A 19,021-nucleotide genomic window follows, 5' to 3' on the forward strand; every position below is an offset into this window, starting at 1 on the left:
GCGCTTTTCAAAATACTCAAAAAAATGGAGTTGAATAAAAGCAAGTAAACAGAGTAAAAGATACATTAAAATAAAACATTCATTTGTTTATACACAGCTAAAAAGCAGGTAAAAGCGGGGCAAAACAGTCAGGTATCAAAAGTTAGACATAAAAAACAGATTTAAAGAGGTGGGTTTTTAGTTGTTTTTTGAAACTGGGTAGGTCGGGGCAAGCACGGAGCGAATGGGGCCAAGAATTTAAGCATGATTTTCACATTCAAAATGTTGTATTGTCTAATTTATCACAGAATACAGCTGAAATACACTTGGAATGCAAACAGATTGCTGCTCCTGCCCGTTTTTAAATAGAGTAAAGAATATAAACGTGTGTTCTGGTGTACTATGTGATGAGTTGAGTCAATGAAAGGCATTGGCAATCGGTTGTTGCTAGGCAAAATTTGTATCCCCATTCAAAAATTGTTCGAGAAAGGACAGGCGGGGTCCGCAAGGACACAGTCAGTCACAACCGAACCAAGAGGATTATGACATCTGTTTATTTAGACACTATTTTGCAATTGTTGCCTTCCACAAGAGAAAGTATAAGTAGCATTAGAGTAAAAAACTAAAAAAAAGTAAAAAGGTAGTACTGTGAAGATTATGGAATGTCTTTTCCGTCCAATATTTTCTATGGAGGTCAGAAGGAGGAATGAATACCCGGCACACAGGTGGTCCGAGGTCATGGGAGGAAGTAAGGAGAGGGGGTTATGTGCGTTGGCATGTGGAGGTCTTTCATCCCACCCACCGGGTTTTTAATCGGGCCTTTCTTGAGCTGCCAAAGCCAGAAGCCGAGCAGTTGAGTCTCCAATCGCTTGTCCAGAACCAGTAGTTGACCGGCGTCCAAAGACCGCACATTGGTATTGTGTTCCGCAAGCGCCGTCCCAAGGTTACCAAGCGAGCTGCAGTGCGAAGAGCAAATCAGCCGGCTTATATTTAGCCTTGCAAATGGCGCTCTGTGGATTATGTCTTGCGGCTCTCCGGTTTCGTCTTCAGCGTGTGTGTTTGCTAGCATGACGGGGGCTCCGGTCCGAGCTATTCAGGTGAGGCTCCCAGTGTCGTGTTCTTCCACACCGGCTCATCTTCCAGGCATTTTTTCGCTCACCCTCTTGGCGCTCAGGCACGCTGTAAAGATATTTACAGAGGTGAGGAGAGCAGCAGAGACACTTGTGTCAGGACCCGTGGACAACCAGTTGAGTCTCTTAGGGGGATCATGGATGTTCTGGCCTTAGAGGCAAAGACTGTGAACGGTGCAGAGCCAGAGAAGAAGAAGGCTGCGTCGAGGCCCAGACCTAAACCTCCGAAAAAGCCCAAAAGGATCGTATACTTTGAGGTGGAGATTGTGGATGTTAAAAGCAAGGAGAAACTTCTACTGCTGGACAAGGTGAGGATGCGAGTTGCTCTTTTGAATTATGAACCCCTCGTGTATAAATAATATTATTGCATGTTGTTTCAAGTCCTTGACCTCACAGAACTGAGACAGCTGAAGAATGACAAGCATGTTGTAGCTTTTATGGTTCCTTTTGGCGCTTTGTCACCTCCCAGGAGGACTTTCAAGTTGCTAGATAGCTTTGGACAAATGTGTGCTAAAGTGGTGTCAAATCAGCAGTACTATTAAACTGCAGAGATTCTGGAAAAACATTTTAAAAAGTCCCAAAAATGTAAGCGTTAATATCACAGTGGTCCCTAGCCAGCATGCTAATGTGTCCCTAAGATGACATCATTGCGCATTTAATCTTTATGACATCTTGGGGACTTTTTGTGCCATTTTGGCTGCGTTACAAAAACAGTTTTTGTATGATGTGGTTTTCGACAGAATTTTTCCGTAATTCTCGTACACTGTCTCAATAGTTTTTAATATTGTACATGAAAAAACAGTGTGCCCAAACAAAGCACCTTACACAGGGGTGGCTACATTTTCTTTATTGAGTGACTTCTAAATAACCCACCATGGGGCCAAATAAAGTTGCAAGTGCATGCAATTTCATAGCGTATGGTGAAAAACTTTCTTGATTTAAGGAAAGAATGTATCTAAAAGTACAAAGATCTTCCCCTCTTGGGCTAGCAAGAGTCTTCAGTTAGGGCGAAAGTGATGTTAAATGTTCAGTCATTCATTTCTGCATGTGAAACTATAATCATTCTCTACAAAATGTGTTTTTTGATAATATTTTTGGGTGTCTGGAACTGATTTATTGAATTTGCATCATTTTGTAAAGGTAAAATTGCCTTTAAATACGTTGGCACACCAATGTTATCAGTGTTGTTGTTGTTACAGGTGGAGCCAACCGCAACTATTTTGGATATCAAGGCCTTGTTTCATAAATCATGTAAGCCAACTAATGGACACAACCTTCCAAAATGAATTGACAACATGGCTGTGTACATTTTCAATAGATCCAAAGTGGTACCCCGCCAGGCAATCACTGCGTTTGGATCCAAGTAAGATCTACTGTCTTAACCTTTGATTGGCAGGAGGTCATGTCGCTGTCTTGACTGGCTAAACGTGTTTAGTTATTTATTTATTTTTTTGTTCCAGAGGGTAAATGTCTCAGAGATGAGGAAGTTCTCCAAACACTTCCCGTGGGAACCACAGCTAGCTTCTACTTTAGTGACCTAGGACCTCAACTCACATGGGGAACAGTGAGTCACCACACACAAACATTGTACATACATATATATCCATGTGCACATGTTAATCCTATGTTTAAGATGCTGCTACGTCACAACTAATGTACAGATAGTATTGGTGCCATCTAGTGGTAACACTTCTAGATTGCATGTAGCCTGAGTATCCTTGTCATAATAAAAAGATCAGGGTGATATCGTGGCAAAATAAACCACATAAATGTATTTTAACAGGAACTATGTAATGACTAAAAATAGATGTCCATAAGTAAAATAAAATTAAAACAATTATTATTCTTTACAGCGATGTATTTTTATTATTTTTTTTTTTCGTCACAGCAATGTATTTTTAGATCAATATATGATTGATGATTATATCATGATTGCTGCTTATTTATATGAATAATCCTAAAAATGTATATATACGTTAATAAATATATATTATATAGTAATAACATATATAATTATGTTAATATAGTCATATACAAACATATGTTAATCGTATGTATAAATTATGAGATAAGAAAGTTATAAGAGATGAGATAAAAAGTCGAAATTATGAGATAAAGTCATAACTTCAAGATAAAAAGTAAAAGTTGTGAGATAAACAGTCGAAATTATAAGATACAAACTGCGCATGCGCCACAGGTGCCTTCTTCACTTGGCAAAAATGGCGACATAATTGTAAGCAAGGTGGGTATTCTACTTAACAAGAATGCGACCGCGGACAACTCATTACACATGTAGCAAACATCGAACATTTGCAAAAGACACCCACTTACAATTGTGTCGCCATTTTTGTCAAGTGAAGAAGGCGGCACCTGTGGCACATGCGCAGTTGAAATTTCATAATTTCGACTTTTTAGCTCATAAATATGACTTTTTAGCTCATAATTATAGCATATAAACTAACCTGTGAGCCTTCCACAAGCTTGGTCCAGCAGCCACACTTGACACGGGACACTTGGGTCATATATTGTGTGTAATAAAAGTCCATTTGGCTGGTTTGCGTTCCTCTCACCTCCTACAGAGGCTGTCCTCTAATGCCGGGACATCTAATCTCATGCCCCCATTTCTCCTGCTGGTGTTTATCCCTCTCCAGCCTCTCATTTGCCTCTCACTTTGTTCACCCTTTGCCCACCGAGCCATTCAGTCTGTCCTTCCACTGCTGAGCTGGCTCCTATGTGACGTCGTTCGTGTCCATTTCAGGTGTTCCTGGCCGAGTGTGTCGGCCCACTGCTCATCTATTTAATGTTCTACTTCCGCCTTCCATTCATCTATGCGCCCAAATATGACTTCACCAGCAGCAAACACTTGGTGGTACAGTGAGTGTCAGCGTTTTTTTTTTCGAGGGGGGCGTATATATAGATACGCATGTCAATATCAATACACTATTGATACTATTGATACTACAATTCATGAAAATATACTTTTTTTGTAGTTCTGCTTGCATCTGTCACTCCTTCCATTACATCAAGAGGATTCTGGAGACACTGTTTGTCCACCGCATATCCAACGGGACCATGCCTCTGAGGAATATATTTAAGGTGAATTTGTTGTTTTTTTTTCAAACACACAACATCAAAATGGCGACATAAGAAGATGAAGAATGTTAGCTACTCCTCGTGACCTTCCCTGGCCGCTTGTTGCTAGGCAAAATTCATAGCGCGTGCTTAGGATTTCCCCGTAGCCCATTTAAATCACTGCTACACGTGCTCCAGTTAATGTCTCTATTAAATTAACCGGAAGAGTCACCGGAAGTCTGTAAAAGCAAAAAATAACCACCGGGTCACAAAACAATGGTTGGAACAGCTGTGGCTGTAGGTAATTTGTTTTCAAACTCCACAAGATGGAAGTACGGTTGCAATTGGGGTACAATCGTCACAAGCTACTTCCGGGATTGAACATCTCGCGGTTTTTCACAAATGAATGAATATATTTTGTGGTTGACTATCGCCTATTATTGGTAAAACGGGGTCACAAAACAATGGCTGAAACAGCTGTGGCTGTTGTTAAATTGTTTTCACACTCCACAAGATGGCAGTACAGTTGCAATTGAGCTACAATCGTCACAAGCTACTTCCGGGATTGAACATCCCGCCAAATGAATGAATAGATTTCATGGTTGACTATGGCCTATTATTGGTAAACACATTCGTATATAACTGTACTGGCCACTAGGTGTCACTAATAACACACGAAACAGGCACAATAATAACACTGGGGACTGTTATGGCCACACTCCATCCAAAACTCACCTCTGAATTTCCGCCATTACTTCCTGTTTACATGTTCTAACGATGAAAAGCCTGGAACCAATGAACTGCCTAATCGCTGTCACAGCATTGGTTGTGCCGTCTTTGCAGAATTGTGGCTATTACTGGTGCGCCGCAGCCTGGATGGCGTACTACATAAACCACCCTCTCTACACCACGCCTTGTAAGTGCCGCCATCATTTATTCATCATTCAGTCATTTATTTATTCATCAGTGTGCTTCCATCTTGTCTTCTATGTGCTTCAGTTTATGGGCAGCAGCAGGTGAACACAGGACTTTACATTTTCTGGGTAAGGTGGAGATGAAAATGCAAAGTGTTGATTGCGTTAATGTTCATGCTTTGGATGTTTTGCTTACTCACCCAGTTCTGCCAAATAGGGAATTTCTCCATCCATGTTGCTCTCCGTAACATCAAACAACCAGGTAGAACATTTTTGGACCACTTCTTAAAAATAAATGAAGTTAAAAAATGTATGAAAAATGTTTCATGTTATCTCAGGTTCAAAAGTGAAGAAGATTCCTTACCCGACGAAAAATCCTTTCACATGGATTTTCTGGCTGGTGTCTTGTCCAAACTATACATATGAGGTAAGAAATTATGTAGTAATATTGCATTATGTTACATTGATCAGGAAGAACTGTCCAGAAACTTAAGTAACAAGGAACTTTCTCCATGCTATGTCTTATTTAATGTCTTATTTTCCTCTTATTATGTCTATTACTTTGGGTAATACTAGTGTAAAAGTGACTATAGCAGGGGTCTCAAACTCAATTTACTTGGGGGCCACTGGAGCTAGGGTCTGGGCAAGACTGGGCCGCATCAGGTTTTCCAAAAAAACAAATTTATTAAAAACAGAAAAATGAATAAACTTTGCTTTGGTTTTGATTTTCTACAATATCTTACTTTTTATTTTTCTACACAAAATAAGATGAAAAATAAATCAACAAATCAAGAATAAAGATAATCAATCAATCAGTAATAAATAAATAAATAAAATAATCATAATAAAACGGCAAATAATAAAAACTTAAGAAACCACACATAGTTGGTGGGTAGACAACTTATTTTTTTCAGATTAAAATTAACAAAGCATTATTAGAGCCCTGTAGACATGACAAAACACGACTATAGTCACATTTATACTTTTTTATTTACAACATATTGCGCAACTGCAGGGTCTTGAGACACATGCTAACTCGCAAACTAGAGAGCTAGCGACCTAAACGGTAGCCTTTAAGTTATTTCCTTTAAACTTAAATAGCCAAAAACCTACCACTTCCACACGGATAGGGAGGATAACTATTAACAGTTATTTAACCTTTAACATGAACATTAATCAAACGTAATAATTTTTTTCTGGGTACATGATACCATACAGCATTAACACTAAACTTTCATATCAAGGCGGGGGCCTCAAACTAGTGTCCTGCGGGCCACATTTGGCCCACAGGCCGCGTGTTTGAGACCCCTGGACTATAGGGATGTTTGATCATGACTAGTAGCCTCTAATAATGTTAAAAATCGTATTTAGAAGGATGTTAGCAGGCTTTCTGTGTTCTAACTATGAAAATATTCCATTTATAAGTAAGTTAACCTCATTTAACAAGGGATTACTGTACTGGAAACTTTTGGAGACCAGCATGAATGGACATATTGTCTTTTTTATTACATGTGTCATTGCTAATTATGCAGATAGATCGAGTCCCTCCACAGCCACACACAATAGAGAAGCATCTATCTCCAAATTGGGACTTTTTTATCATCCATGTGATATGTCGTCTTTGACTTATGAAAAAAAAAAAGTCACACTTGTAATGAATTTGAAATGGGATGATCATCTTTGAATATTCTGATCTCCTGCTTCCATGCCATTGCTGTATATAGCCGAATAATGCTAACTAGGGGTGTGCCAGGCATATCGTACTTCTTTAGACACTGGTAAATCTCTCTTGGAATGTTGTGAACTCCTGTTTCCCTGCCAGTGTTGGAACACAGTGTCCTATAGGTGACGTCATGTTGGGGCAAACTATTTGAGACTGACTCAACAGCGCTTTTTACTGGTTGCAACTAAGTACTGCAGTCTATTTTGGCCTTAATTGCTGCAAGAAACAATCGGCAATCCGTTTGAAAAGTAAATTAGAGTAAATAAAGAGTATATTTAGTAAATATAGAGTAAATTAAATTAGCTCTACATATTATAGAGCACTGCAGGAGGCAATTGTTGGTTCTTCAATACAATATCAGTGATTTGAATGGAGAAACTATTCCATACAGTGTCTGTCAGTTTAATATGTGTAAATGCTGCCATCTCCTGGTAGCAGAAGGTTTTACAGCTGGATGTGTGTGTATGTGTGTGTGTGTGAACAGCTGGGCTCGTGGATAGGATTCAGCGTGATGACGCAGTGTGTCCCCGTGGCTCTCTTCACTGTGGTGGGCTTCATCCAGATGACTGTGTGGGCCCGAGGGAAACACCGCAGCTACTTGAAGGAGTTTAAGGATTATCCCACCCTGCGCTCCTCCATAGTGCCCTTCATCCTTTAGGAAGGGCAAACACCACCCTGGACCACCATCACCACCCCACCATAATCCATCCAGCCCACTGGACTGTCACAAACTTGAAGCAGTTTTTGGCTGGTTTAAAGTCTTAATTTACCGTCGTTGAGGGGAAAAAAAAAAAAGTCCTTTACGTGTAGATGTTGATCCATGTAGCCAGCAGCCTGGAGCTGACCCATGAATGACCTTCGTATTCTTAAATCATAAAGCAGACAGGCTATGCTCTTTGCTTTGTGAGTGTGCATCAAGTGCATTTTTGGCGTAGAACATGAGGAAATACACTCTAAAAAGTAAGTATCTATTGACACCATTTGATTTAATACATAAATGCAATGTAAAAAATGTAATTAATTGTTTTAGATAAACTTTCCAAGTTGCTAACTTTATTTTTTAAGTTATGTTCAAATAATAATGTTGGCTATTACATGGACTTAATTTAGTATGTCATATACACTCAAATTTTATTGTTGGTAAGCTTAAAACAAAATTCAAGTTGCCATGACTTAATAAAATTAGCTTGGTAACATAATATACACACACACACACACATATGTATATAGTATATATATATTAAGTTACTGCTACTTAAAAAGCTGTGTGCATTGTTATTATAATTAAGTAGACAACAAATTAAACTACTTTGAATAAAATGATTAAGTCAGTTGACTTAACATATTTTTTTGAGTCGCAAACTTAAAAACTTGTCCCCATGGCAACAATTATTCAGTAAGCATTACTTAAAATAAGCTTTGAGTGAAGAGGAAAAGCTAATTTGTGCAATGCAATATTGTTTGTTGGTTCAAAGCAATTTCAAATGAAGTTGTCATAACTAAGAAAGACTAATGGAAACTGTTGCGTTGATTTTTTTTGTTGAGGCTAAACATTTATTTTTTGAGTGTAGGATCCAATCCCAAATCCAGAGCCGCCAAGACTACAAGTAAACTTTAAAAAAAGGATGCCACGTCATGTTTTAGTGCAGTTTTTTTTTTTTTAAGTTCTTTGGATTTATTTGTCTACTAATCGGAGCCACAGTGCTTCACGTAATTGCTTACAGACATTTGGGGGAAAATGAAAACATCTTCCACTTTCAATGATTGTACAAAAAAAGGGCTAAATAAAAAAAGTATCAAGAGGCTGAACAAGGCTTTATTTGTGTTGACGGACTGATTTAAGACAAGGTGGACTACATCCTATGGAATGTTACACACTTCAAGAGTCATGTATAGATGGCATGACAAAAATGATAACAAATATTGCATCTGATCTGCTCTGTATTGGCTCGGCCTGATTCTTGTATTATTTACCATGCAGGCGGCCATTGCTGCTCTCAATGCAAATCAATGAGGTAAGTAGAAATGAACGAGACGAGGAAGTGCTATCAGCTACTGCAGGAACTTTGATGCACTTTTTTTACCTGCGTGGTTTTGGGGAAGGTCTCACCTCAGAAGAGAGTAGGAAGAAGGTTCTGGAGGAGGCCCCCCCCCCCGCCCTCCAAGTGCAGCACTTCAGTCGTTGAGGAAAAAAAGGTGGGGGTATGAGCCCATAGGAAGTCCACAGGGTACACAGCCCCTGGCTTCATGATACATGGTGTGGCTCTTCTTAAAGGGCCAGCGCACCTCCTGTGCGCCACGGTGAAATGGGGATCATAATGAGAGGTAGGATGAATGTCTTTAAGTCACTAGCCCCCCCAATTCCTTCTTTGCTCCATATATTGTCTCAGAGGTCCTCACACTCCAGGAAGTGGGTCCTCTGGAGCACCTTGATGTGACGCTCGTAGATTTTGAGGGCGGGGCCGAGTCGGATGGACAGGCCTGTCAGCACGTCGCTGCGTTGCATGAGCAGCAGCGACTTGCCGTCAATCTCCTGTTAGGTGAGGGGGGGGGGGCAATGAAGATTTTGGTTAGTCGGTTCAATACAATACTTCCTGTCCTGGTTCACAGGAACACACCATTTTAAAATCCAGGGTTCCATTTAATATAATAAGTCTTGTAATGTATTCTTTTTTATTACATTGTTATACTGAAGCTAAATAAAACACTTTACCATTAATGCGTCTTGTGGTGCTGCACTGTATATTTATTTCTTTTCACATATTCATAAAGGGTTCATAAAGGGTTTTTTTTCTGCAGAATTAGCTAGCTGAGTAAGTTTACTTCTTGACCGCTCAATGACCCTTGTAGGCTGGCGCATTATCCAGTAATTATCGAGTTTTGGTGTATGGTGCGGAAAATATGGGAAGGACAGCTGGCATTGGCTCAGGCCACCCACGCTGCAGTACAAAATGGATGGATGGATTAAGATGCATGAGAAAGTTTGATATTTTGAAAGCTAATTTTACCACTGTGATTTCTGGAATGTTTTTCTTTAAAATGTCAGTGATTTTTTAAAAAATAAATTCATTTTATCGTTTACCGGGCTGCATGGTGGTCTAGTGGTTAGCGCGCAGACCTCACAGCTAGGAGACCCGAGTTCAATCCCACCCTCGACCATCAGTTTGCATGTTTTCCCCGTGCATGCGTGGGTTTTCTCCGGGTACTCCGGTTTCCTCCCACATTCCAAAAACATGCTAGGTTAATTGGCGACTCCAAATTGTCCATAGGTATGAATGTGAGTGTGAATGGTTGTTTGTCTATATGTGCCCTGTGATTGGCTGGGATAGGCTCCAGCACCCCCGCAACCCTCGTGAGGCTAAGCGGTAGAAAATGAATGAATGAATGAATGAATGAAGGTTTGCCACCCCTGTTATAAAGGAACTGTCTGTGAATGTAGCTTGTTGTTCCAACTCCGTACAGTAGATGGCATTGTAACTCCTCTTCTCCTCAGAACACCAGGTCTACTCCAATATATGCTAAATGTTTACTACAAATAATGTATCTTTGTTCATCTATCGATGCTAGCAATTTATAGTGACAGGCAATTAGATGCTCTTCCACGAGAAGGTACTCGGTACATTTGTATTTGTGGGTGGGCCACAATACTTTTCTAATGTAAAATATGTGCCATGGCATAATAAAGGATGGGAAACACTGTACTGGTGAATGTGTTGCCAACTATATTTGTATTCAGACCCCTTTAGAGTCTTGCGACAAATCTGGCGACTTTTTTTCCAGTTTTATTGGAAACTTTTGGAGGAAGCATGTATTGCTCTTCTCAATGAGCAGCAGATGCTGCTGTGGCCCCTCCCCCACATGTAAAAGCACTCAAAGGTGCCTCTGTGGGAAGCTGATTTGTATTTTAACGTATTTACTTTACTTATGCACGCTTTTTGTCTCTTAAGTGTCCATAAAAATCAGATACGTTGTGTCCAATTAAGACAATGACGTCATCACACCGTCCCAACAAATACATAGATCGGTGTACTGTGGAAAACCCTTTGCATTGATGCATGTATATGTAGTAATCTTGTATGTTCAAAAGTGGGAAATTCTAATTCCATAAAGTCCCCAAATGGAGAGGAACGCAGGAAAAAAATAACACCAACCTGCGTCTTAAACGCCACGGCCTGTTCTGGGAAGCCCGCGTCGGAGAAGTAAGTTACCACGTCCGCCACACTCCACTGTAGTAAGTTCTGAGTCATCTTCTCCTTCTTCACTGAGCTGCAAAAAATACATGTATTTTTAAAAAAAAGGATGCATAATTTGTGATGACAGAGATGGGACACTCACACGCCATCGCTTTTATCCCCATTCACTAGGACGTTGTTGACTTGTGGGGGGGAGATCATCTCTGCATTCTTCTTTAAAGTACCTGCTAATAACAGCCAAATGTTACTTTAAGCGGGATGCAGCCTCATTCACTGCATTCACGAGCCAAGCACTGGTCACAATATGTTTTACAACTGTGTATTCAAGCCGCTGGAGTATATTCGTAAGTCTCATTATGGGATGTTTTCAGGGAAAAGACGCTTTGATGTAGTCACAAATCTTGTAAGTAGTTCAGAAAAAAGAGATCGCAAAGTGCAAACAGAAGTGTGCTGCTGTTTTTAAGAACCGCAAATGCTAAACGGAGATCACTTATAAGACAGCAGGGTTCTGCTGTTTAAGGAACTCCTGCAAAAAGTCTAGTCAAAGATCTTCTATACAACAAGACCATACTGCTGCTTTTAAGAAACGACAGGAAAACCACTAGTCAAGGATGCGTTTTTGAAGCACTACTGTAAAAACGGCCTTGAAAGATCCTCACTAGGAGAGGAGTACGCTGCTGTTTTTAAGGAGCAACGACAAAAATGCTTGACAAAGATTGTCCTCATAACAGACAGACTTTTTTTATTGTCATTGCACAATAACAGCAGTGAAATTGCCAACAAAATGTTGTTGTCTGGCTCCCGTATAATAATAAATAATATATCATAATGTGGAGAATAAATAGATGACGTCAAATATGAACAATATACAGCGTAAACAGTAATTTGTACAAATGATTTAAACAATTTAGAATAAATAATAAAAATTTAAAAGGAACAGCATAACAGAATCATACTGTTGTTTCTATTGCAAAAATACTAGTCAAAGATCCCGTACCTGACAGGAGTGCTCTCCAGTTTTTAAGGACCAACTGTAAAAAGCACTAGTCAAAGATCCTCTGTATGACAGGAGCATGTGGTTGTTTTTAAGGACCAACTGTAAAAAGCACTAGTCAAAGATCCTCTGTATGACAGAAGTGCTCTGAGGTTTTCAAGGATGTATTGCAAAAAACTAGTCAAAGATCCTGTATACAACAAGACCACACTGCTGCTTTTGAGAAACTACTGCAGAAACACTAGTCAAAGATCCTCTGTATGAAAGGATCAGACAGGTGTTTCTAAGAAAAATGCCTGTTACAGATGCTCGATATGACAAGAGTGTAGCCGTTTTCAGTAGTAGTAGCTTGCAACGTCTCCATGAGGTGCGTGCCATGTTTATGTGTCAAGCTCGAGCGGGTGGGTAAGGACATCGAGTGTGGACTTAAAAAGACGTCCATCCGACACACAGCGATGTACCATATCTGACGGAGAAGAGTGGCACATCAAGCGAAAGCTCACATTGTGTTGTGTGGGGAAATACCACCCACAATGAAGACTTTCAGGGACAATATGACCGTTCTGTTTCATGCCCACTTTGATCTATTGGCCCAGGCAGACTGGTGGTCCGTCAAAGAAATGGTCCTCCTATTGTTATTAAGCTTACCTACTGTGTGTAGAACCAGAGCAACTGGACATGCTTGATTTTTAACTTGTTGCACTTCTCATTGAGGTCCATGTACAAATGCTCTCATTCAACCCCCCAGATATAACATGTACACACACTTTTACACTTTTACCCCCAAAATAATTTGCGGATAAAAACGTATTGTTGCGGAACAAGATCATAACTTGTGAAAGAGAGTAACTCACAGTCGTCCAACGATGACAGAGTCTGTGTCCGTCCCTCAGAAATGTCGCCACTCCTCTCCTGAAGGGAATAAAAGAGGAAGGTATCAAATACGGAGCAGACTATATGGATGTGGAAACAGGAAATTAAGGAGCACAAGTGGGGAGGGGGGGTCCCTTACCAGTTGTGTGGGGTAGTCTGGTACCAGCTGGTCTGAGAGAGGACTGCTGTCCTCCGTCTTGTCTTCTTTTTTCACATTGTTCTTCGGAGTGAGCGCCACAGGGTGGACTGTTGCTTTCATGGCCACTGTTGACAAAAAGACATAAGACATTAACATTGTAATCGATTCCATATGTGTGTCAAGTGTTCCTGTTCCGGTTATTCAGTCAGTACCTTTGTCTATCTGCATTCCAGTGTCCTGGCGCTCCACTGGGCAGCCAGCGGCACCATAAGCCCAGTCATTGTGTGCAAGGGCCCTCGGGCTGGAGGGGGGCAAGGAGCTGGGCCTTGTACCAGCCCTTTGGAATGAGATGCAATCCAGGCCCAAGCCAAGGGGGGCACCGGGACTGGGCCGAGTGCCAGAGGGAGAGCAGGGGGCGGATGCCGCTCGCACTCCCGCACCTTGCATGGCTGTAGCTTCACATGCAGGGCCAGGGGAGGGTCCGTAGTGTCTGTCCCGGCTCTCGTCGCCCCCTTCCTCATCTGCATTACTGTCTGTGTCCATTGCCATGGAAGTGTCCGCCTGCAAGATTGCAACATTAGATCATTGTCATCGTCTATTCTGCTCAAAGCCACTAGGGGGCATATTTTCACAATATCTGGGGATTGATATGCTATGCTGTGGTGTGTTCACTGGCATTATAGTTATATTATTCCTTTCATTTGCATTCAAATGGCATTCTTGAGTTAAATCAGATTAGTCTACATCGGCTTGTTCAGGATGAGTGATACGGAATTTTCTGGCCAAGCACTTACTGGTTCTGACTTATTGGACTTTTTATGCTTGCATGGTATCTGGATTCCTATGCAATAATATACTGTGATGTATTTACTGGCATTATAGCCCCTATTAAATTATTAATTATTTGGGCCGCATGGTGGCCTAGCTTCTTGGCCACACAGATCTGGATTTGACTCTCTGTTTGGGTGTTTGCATGGTCTCCCTAGCTGTGGGTTTCCTCCCACTCTGAATTGTCCATGGGTATGAATTTGAGTGTGAATGATTGTCTATAGAATAGTTTGTCTATATGTGCCCTGTGATTGACTGGCGACTAGTCCAGGGTGTACCCCGCCTCTTGCCCGAAGACAGCTGGGATGTCAGACAGCTCCAGCACCCCCACGACCCTTGTGAGGAAAAGCGGTAGAAAATGAATGAATGAATGAATGATTGTCTATACAATGGTTGTTTGTCGATATGTGCCCTGTGATTGGCTGGCGACCAGTCCAGGGTGTACCCCGCCTCTTGCCCGAAAACAGCTGGGATAGGCTCCAGCACCTCCGCGACCCTTGTGAGGAAAAAGCCGTAGAAAATGAATGAATGAATGAATGATTGTCTATATGTGCCTCGCGATTGGCTGGCAACCGGTCCTGGGTGTGCCCCGTTTCTCACACAAAGTCAGCTGGGATAGGCTCCAGCATACTGGTGCCACCCAAGTTAGGATAAGCTGCATAGAAAATGGATGGATGGAGCCACTTATTTCAAATTTTCTGTCCCAGTACAAATACTGCGTCCTGGTTATGCAACAAGATCAAACACAAGACATCACTAAGATCATTGGACCCATCATAACATACATTATTATGCTTTCAGGGAATTATGTGGCCTGCACCAAGTGGCTCATCTGGACAAACACTGGTGCATACCTGATGTTCTTAAGCAACAAAATCACAGACAATACATCACTAGAGGATCAGAAGATCATATAGTACCCACCATAACATCCTATAGGCTTTTTGGGCCACATTTGCATGGTATTTATGTTCTGCAAAGATATATAAACTTGTCTTACACACTTATATTTTATCCTTTCCGTGACAGGATCTCTCAGCATTGTTTGGCCTGAAGTGTGGCTGTTCATTCCGAGTGTTTTCGCCCCTTTTTGTTACTGAACGTGTATTCATAGAATCACGGCTCGTGTGCATATGTCGCAATTTGGTGGTAAATCATTACCACTGGGGCTGCAGCGCAACACACCGAGAAAAAAAAAACACACACACACACACACATACAGCATCGACTGCACTGGAGACATGATGAAGTAGTTGCAGGCTGAGCAGAACCATGGCGTTCCTTTCTTTTGGACGGGGCGGTTCGTCAGTCGAGCTAGAGACTGCGTGTCCAGGAGGAGCGCGACACCGGCTCCTCCCTCCGCTATGGATGCCAATCGCACAACTTTCACCGCCGCCCCGAAATAAACAATCAGTGGATCTCGATCTTGAATTGTGTGCCGATTTGCTCCTCGTTTGGGGAGGCCTGCGTGATTGAACATTGTATCCCAGGAGAATGCCCGTAACGGGCCAAGGGGAGGTGTTTGTCTTTGTTTTGCTCAAATTCCCAACGAAGTGCGCATGCAGTTGCAGATTGTCGCCATTGTGCGTTTGCTTCTAAGCGAGGCGCGGCTGCAAAAGGAGGAAAAAAAACGACTTGCAGCTCTACTTTGACTTTGCACAAGCACAGGGTATAATGAGTCCGTTATCGGACACGTTTCGGAATTGAATCGTTGAATGCTTGACGACACAAAGTGATCCGAACACAATTTTGTTTTTGTGGCTGTTACACGCCTTTCCCCAAAGAGAGCAAACTGGATTTGATCTCGGCTTAACCCACATCGGACAGACGCATCCAGCAAAGCCGAGCGAGCAGCGACGACATGGGCCGACCCATTGCTGGCGTTTCCAGTTTCTTCACTTTCTGCTTATTGGCAACAATATGTATTTCGTTTATAAATGCTAATCGAGTAGAAAGTGGCGTACGGGACATGCGACGAACACTGCCCCCCCCACCCAACACCCACACACAGGCGAGACGTGACCGGGCTGTGTGTGTCCGATAATGGATCTAGGATGTCGACTTTTTTTGTAGAGCGTCGCCAATCGTGCATCCCTCGATACAGTGACGCAGATGACACCACTGGGTTACATTTATTGACATTATGTTGCAAAACAAGAGTGATAGCACATTTTGAAAGGTAGGCTAAAATGTGCGTGAATGTGTTTCAATAACACAATACGCGACATGAATAACGCAAAAAAAAAACCCAGCAACGAGTAAGAATGTCCTCATGTCTTTCATTCATATTTTATAAACAAGACTTTTTAACACCGTTGTTAAACCGAGGTGAACCCAAACACGTATTTCCGGTACGTCTTGTCAAAATAAAGCCATAAAGCAAAGCGCTTCACGTTGACTGTGACAATGACATTCACCGTACTTCCGGATTCGACTCGCGCATCTAGCGCTAGCTTGACCGTCACCCCTCCACCCCCACCTTGTAGCTGAACAAACGCATAGTTTGCTGCTTGTTAAACGGCCCTTTTGTGCTCAAAATGGTGGCTCCTGTTGACAGGAACAAGTTTTAAAACAGTTCAGGTGGAGAAGTGGAACACATTTTCTGCGCAAGATAACAGCGTGGCGTCCAAAAAAATGGACGTTACTTAGCTCACGAGCGCACCTTCTTCTATCGCCCCCCCTCCCTCTCTTCGTAGCGCTCGCGCGAGGTTCAACCGCCGCTCCCCAGTTTGCGGCATTCTTTTCAGGGTACATTAACCAAACATCCCGGCTAGCATAACACACATAAAAGCCGACTAAAAACGGGGTATCACAAACCATTAGAGCGATAAACCGGTTCAGGCAACAAAACGTCACACACCTCCTCCTCGTCGTCGTCGTCCGGGTCCGCGGCACCGAGCGCGCTGTCCCCGTTGCTCAAGTCCGAATGACTGGCGTCGTCCACCGCGCTCTTTGCCGCTGCCACAGCCGCCGCTCCACCTCCTCCGACTCCAACAGTCGCAGACACCGCGTCGTCCTTTTTGCGGTACCTCCGCTGAACCTTGGCGGCGTTCCGGTACGATATGGAGCCCTTGTAGTTGACTTTGAGCACCGTCTGCTCCCGGATCAGTTTCTCCAGTTCTGCGCACGTTTGGTCGGGCTCGGACCCGTGTCGTCTACGGACCATTCGACAGATCCTCTCCAAGTCTGGCCGGGCTTTTCTCGACCGTAGGGAGTCGATGGTGTCCAGAATCCACTCTCGGTACTTGGAGTCGGACATTTTTTTCCCTCTTCCCCCGCCTCTCTTTTCTTTCTTTCTCGGCTAGCTTCAGTGCGTCAACCTTACGTTAGTTTGGGGCTCGGTGCTCTCGTGAGCCGCGAGTTCAGAAGCGGAAACCTTGCCGTACGCCTGCTTGTGCGCTTAAGGTGGACCGGCCGAGTTGCAACCAAAACTTTCACCCTCCCTGTCGCTCTTAAGGTGGAACTGGTAAGTCCTGCGAGCGAGCGTACACATGCGCTCACGACGACGTGTGAAAGGTGGCCAAAGCGGCAACACAAAGGGGCGACAACTATAAAGATTGTTTTAAATGCTCTCACGCTCATGCGGTGACGTGTCTGACCGACAGTTTAGCAAGTAGCTCTCATTCATCACTGCGGGAAAACAAAGCTGCCTCATTTTTTTTACGTAGCATCTGTAGGGTGGGTCAAAAGCAGGAACTTTTTTTTAGGGGGAGGGGTCTATCGAATTGCCGTGGATACATTCCTAGCAAAAATGCTGCAAAAACACACTGAAAGATTAGCATTTAGCTAATGTTGCACACCGTGTACCAAGTAACAGCAACGTAAACTACTATATGTATCAAAATACTTAATCATGCTTCAAAGCAAATATTAACAACACATGTAGACTATTTTGGGAAACCCGTCATGCAATATGGCAGATTGTGCAAAAAAAAGCATAACTTTGGGGATAAGGGAGCCTCAAACTCCAATGGGGTTCACTCTCATGCACGCCATGCAAGAAACATACATACGTTTTTTAAAGGAGGGGTCAATCTCATGCATGTACAAAAAACAAAATAAATCCATGCTACACACTGAGGACCATGAAAAATACATAATTGTGCTCTAAAACAAGCATTACTGGAGACTTTTTACTCAGGTGCATATCTCATACGATATTGCTGAACTTGCAGGAACACCAAGAACAAAATAAATATTGCACATATACACAACAAAGCAAGACTATTAAAAGCATACAACCAAGTTCCAAAACAGACCACTAAGTGTATAATTTAGCGTCAATTGCTGCAGAATAAACATATAAAGTATACATCAATACTTACCTGATACATGTATGTCTTTTAAGTGAAGTATATAAAAAAATCAAGTTGTTTACCATGAAGTCAACGTGTTGAAATGACGGTTGAATGCGAAATATTGAAATATTTTACTTGGAAAGGTTCTACTGCAAAGCACATTGGTCACACATTAAAAAGGTACTTTTTTCATGTTACAAGGCTATTTGAAACATAGATAGAAGGCAGACAGATTAGTCTTAACAAGTAAAACTTTATTGGAATGATACATTTTTGCAAAATATCTTATGCGTGTGTGTGTGTGTATATATATATATATATATATATATATATACGTATATACATACACACACTTTCTTTTAACATACTCATTGTGTTCTAAGGGTATCTGTCAAGTTCTCCAGAAGGTAAGATAGTTAAGACTGTAAAGGCATATTAATAATATTATACAGTATTGTTCCCCCCAAAAGGTACATGAGACTATACAATCACTGTACCCAGGTCATGAGAAAAAAAAAAGAATAGATGTTTTTTATTTTTTTTTTAACCTTTGAATTGTTTTTTTGTTTTTTTTTTGAAAATACAATTAGAAAAGATGAACCTAAAACGTCTCGGATGTAAAAAGTGTTATGTTTGAATGTTGCAATGTTAGAAGAAGGCAGAGACAGGAGAAAAAACTATATTGTGATCACTTATTTTGAGTGTTTCTGAGATATATATATATACATATATATATATATATATATATATATATAATTTATATAGAAATAAAACAAATTAAGCTAAATGACAAAGAGGCATGTAGGACGCAAAAATAAAAGCACTGCTATGGGACCACGTTACACGTGCTCTACTCAACACAATACATGTGTTGGAGA

At 41.6% G+C, this 19,021-nt stretch overlaps 2 protein-coding genes across 3 annotated transcripts; one reads left to right on the forward strand and one right to left on the reverse strand.

The window, feature by feature from the left end:
* The first annotated feature begins 733 nt into the window (after positions 1–733).
* Positions 734–8,708, forward strand: LOC131102824 (very-long-chain enoyl-CoA reductase). The gene is made up of 11 exons (XM_058048389.2): positions 734–1,417; positions 2,309–2,360; positions 2,428–2,472; positions 2,570–2,673; positions 3,868–3,983; positions 4,100–4,205; positions 5,025–5,097; positions 5,181–5,224; positions 5,300–5,357; positions 5,434–5,522; positions 7,303–8,708. Exons 1-11 carry the CDS (start codon positions 1,247–1,249, stop codon positions 7,474–7,476), a joined length of 1,032 nt encoding a protein of 343 aa, XP_057904372.2. The 5' UTR covers positions 734–1,246; the 3' UTR covers positions 7,477–8,708.
* samd1a (sterile alpha motif domain containing 1a) lies at positions 8,615–17,533 on the reverse strand. Of its 2 annotated transcripts, none has more exons than XM_078797464.1 (7): positions 16,706–17,533; positions 13,230–13,578; positions 13,018–13,142; positions 12,860–12,917; positions 11,154–11,238; positions 10,970–11,084; positions 8,615–9,351 (listed from the first exon to the last, which is right to left on the reverse strand). In XM_078797464.1, exons 1-7 carry the CDS (start codon positions 17,102–17,104, stop codon positions 9,205–9,207), a joined length of 1,278 nt encoding a protein of 425 aa, XP_078653590.1. In that variant the 5' UTR covers positions 17,105–17,533; the 3' UTR covers positions 8,615–9,204. The 2 variants fall into 2 exon arrangements, with proteins under 2 accessions (XP_078653590.1, XP_078653591.1); XM_078797465.1 differs by having other exon boundaries at positions 11,154–11,235; positions 16,706–17,530.
* Between the last annotated feature and the right edge of the window lie 1,488 nt (positions 17,534–19,021).

The sequence above is a fragment of the Doryrhamphus excisus genome, linkage group LG16 (genome assembly GCF_037039965.1).
Source record: "Doryrhamphus excisus strain RoL-2023G ecotype Guam linkage group LG16, RoL_Dexc_Guam_v1.1, whole genome shotgun sequence".
Classification (NCBI taxonomy): domain Eukaryota; kingdom Metazoa; phylum Chordata; class Actinopteri; order Syngnathiformes; family Syngnathidae; genus Doryrhamphus; species Doryrhamphus excisus.

Bases quoted from the DNA above. Each gene is read 5' to 3' on its own strand.
- samd1a (XM_078797464.1), bottom strand. From the start codon at position 17,104: ATGTCCGACTCCAAGTACCGAGAGTGGATTCTGGACACCATCGACTCC. The intron at 13,143-13,229 runs GTACTGACTGAA...TTTTGTCAACAG, and splicing joins TGGAATGCAGATAGACAAAG to TGGCCATGAAAGCAACAGTC. The intron at 12,918-13,017 runs GTAAGGGACCCC...TATTCCCTTCAG, and splicing joins CAGACTACCCCACACAACTG to GAGAGGAGTGGCGACATTTC.
- LOC131102824 (XM_058048389.2), top strand. From the start codon at position 1,247: ATGGATGTTCTGGCCTTAGAGGCAAAGACTGTGAACGGTGCAGAGCCA. The intron at 2,473-2,569 runs GTAAGATCTACT...TTTTTGTTCCAG, and splicing joins ATCACTGCGTTTGGATCCAA to AGGGTAAATGTCTCAGAGAT. The intron at 5,225-5,299 runs GTAAGGTGGAGA...TTACTCACCCAG, and splicing joins CAGGACTTTACATTTTCTGG to TTCTGCCAAATAGGGAATTT.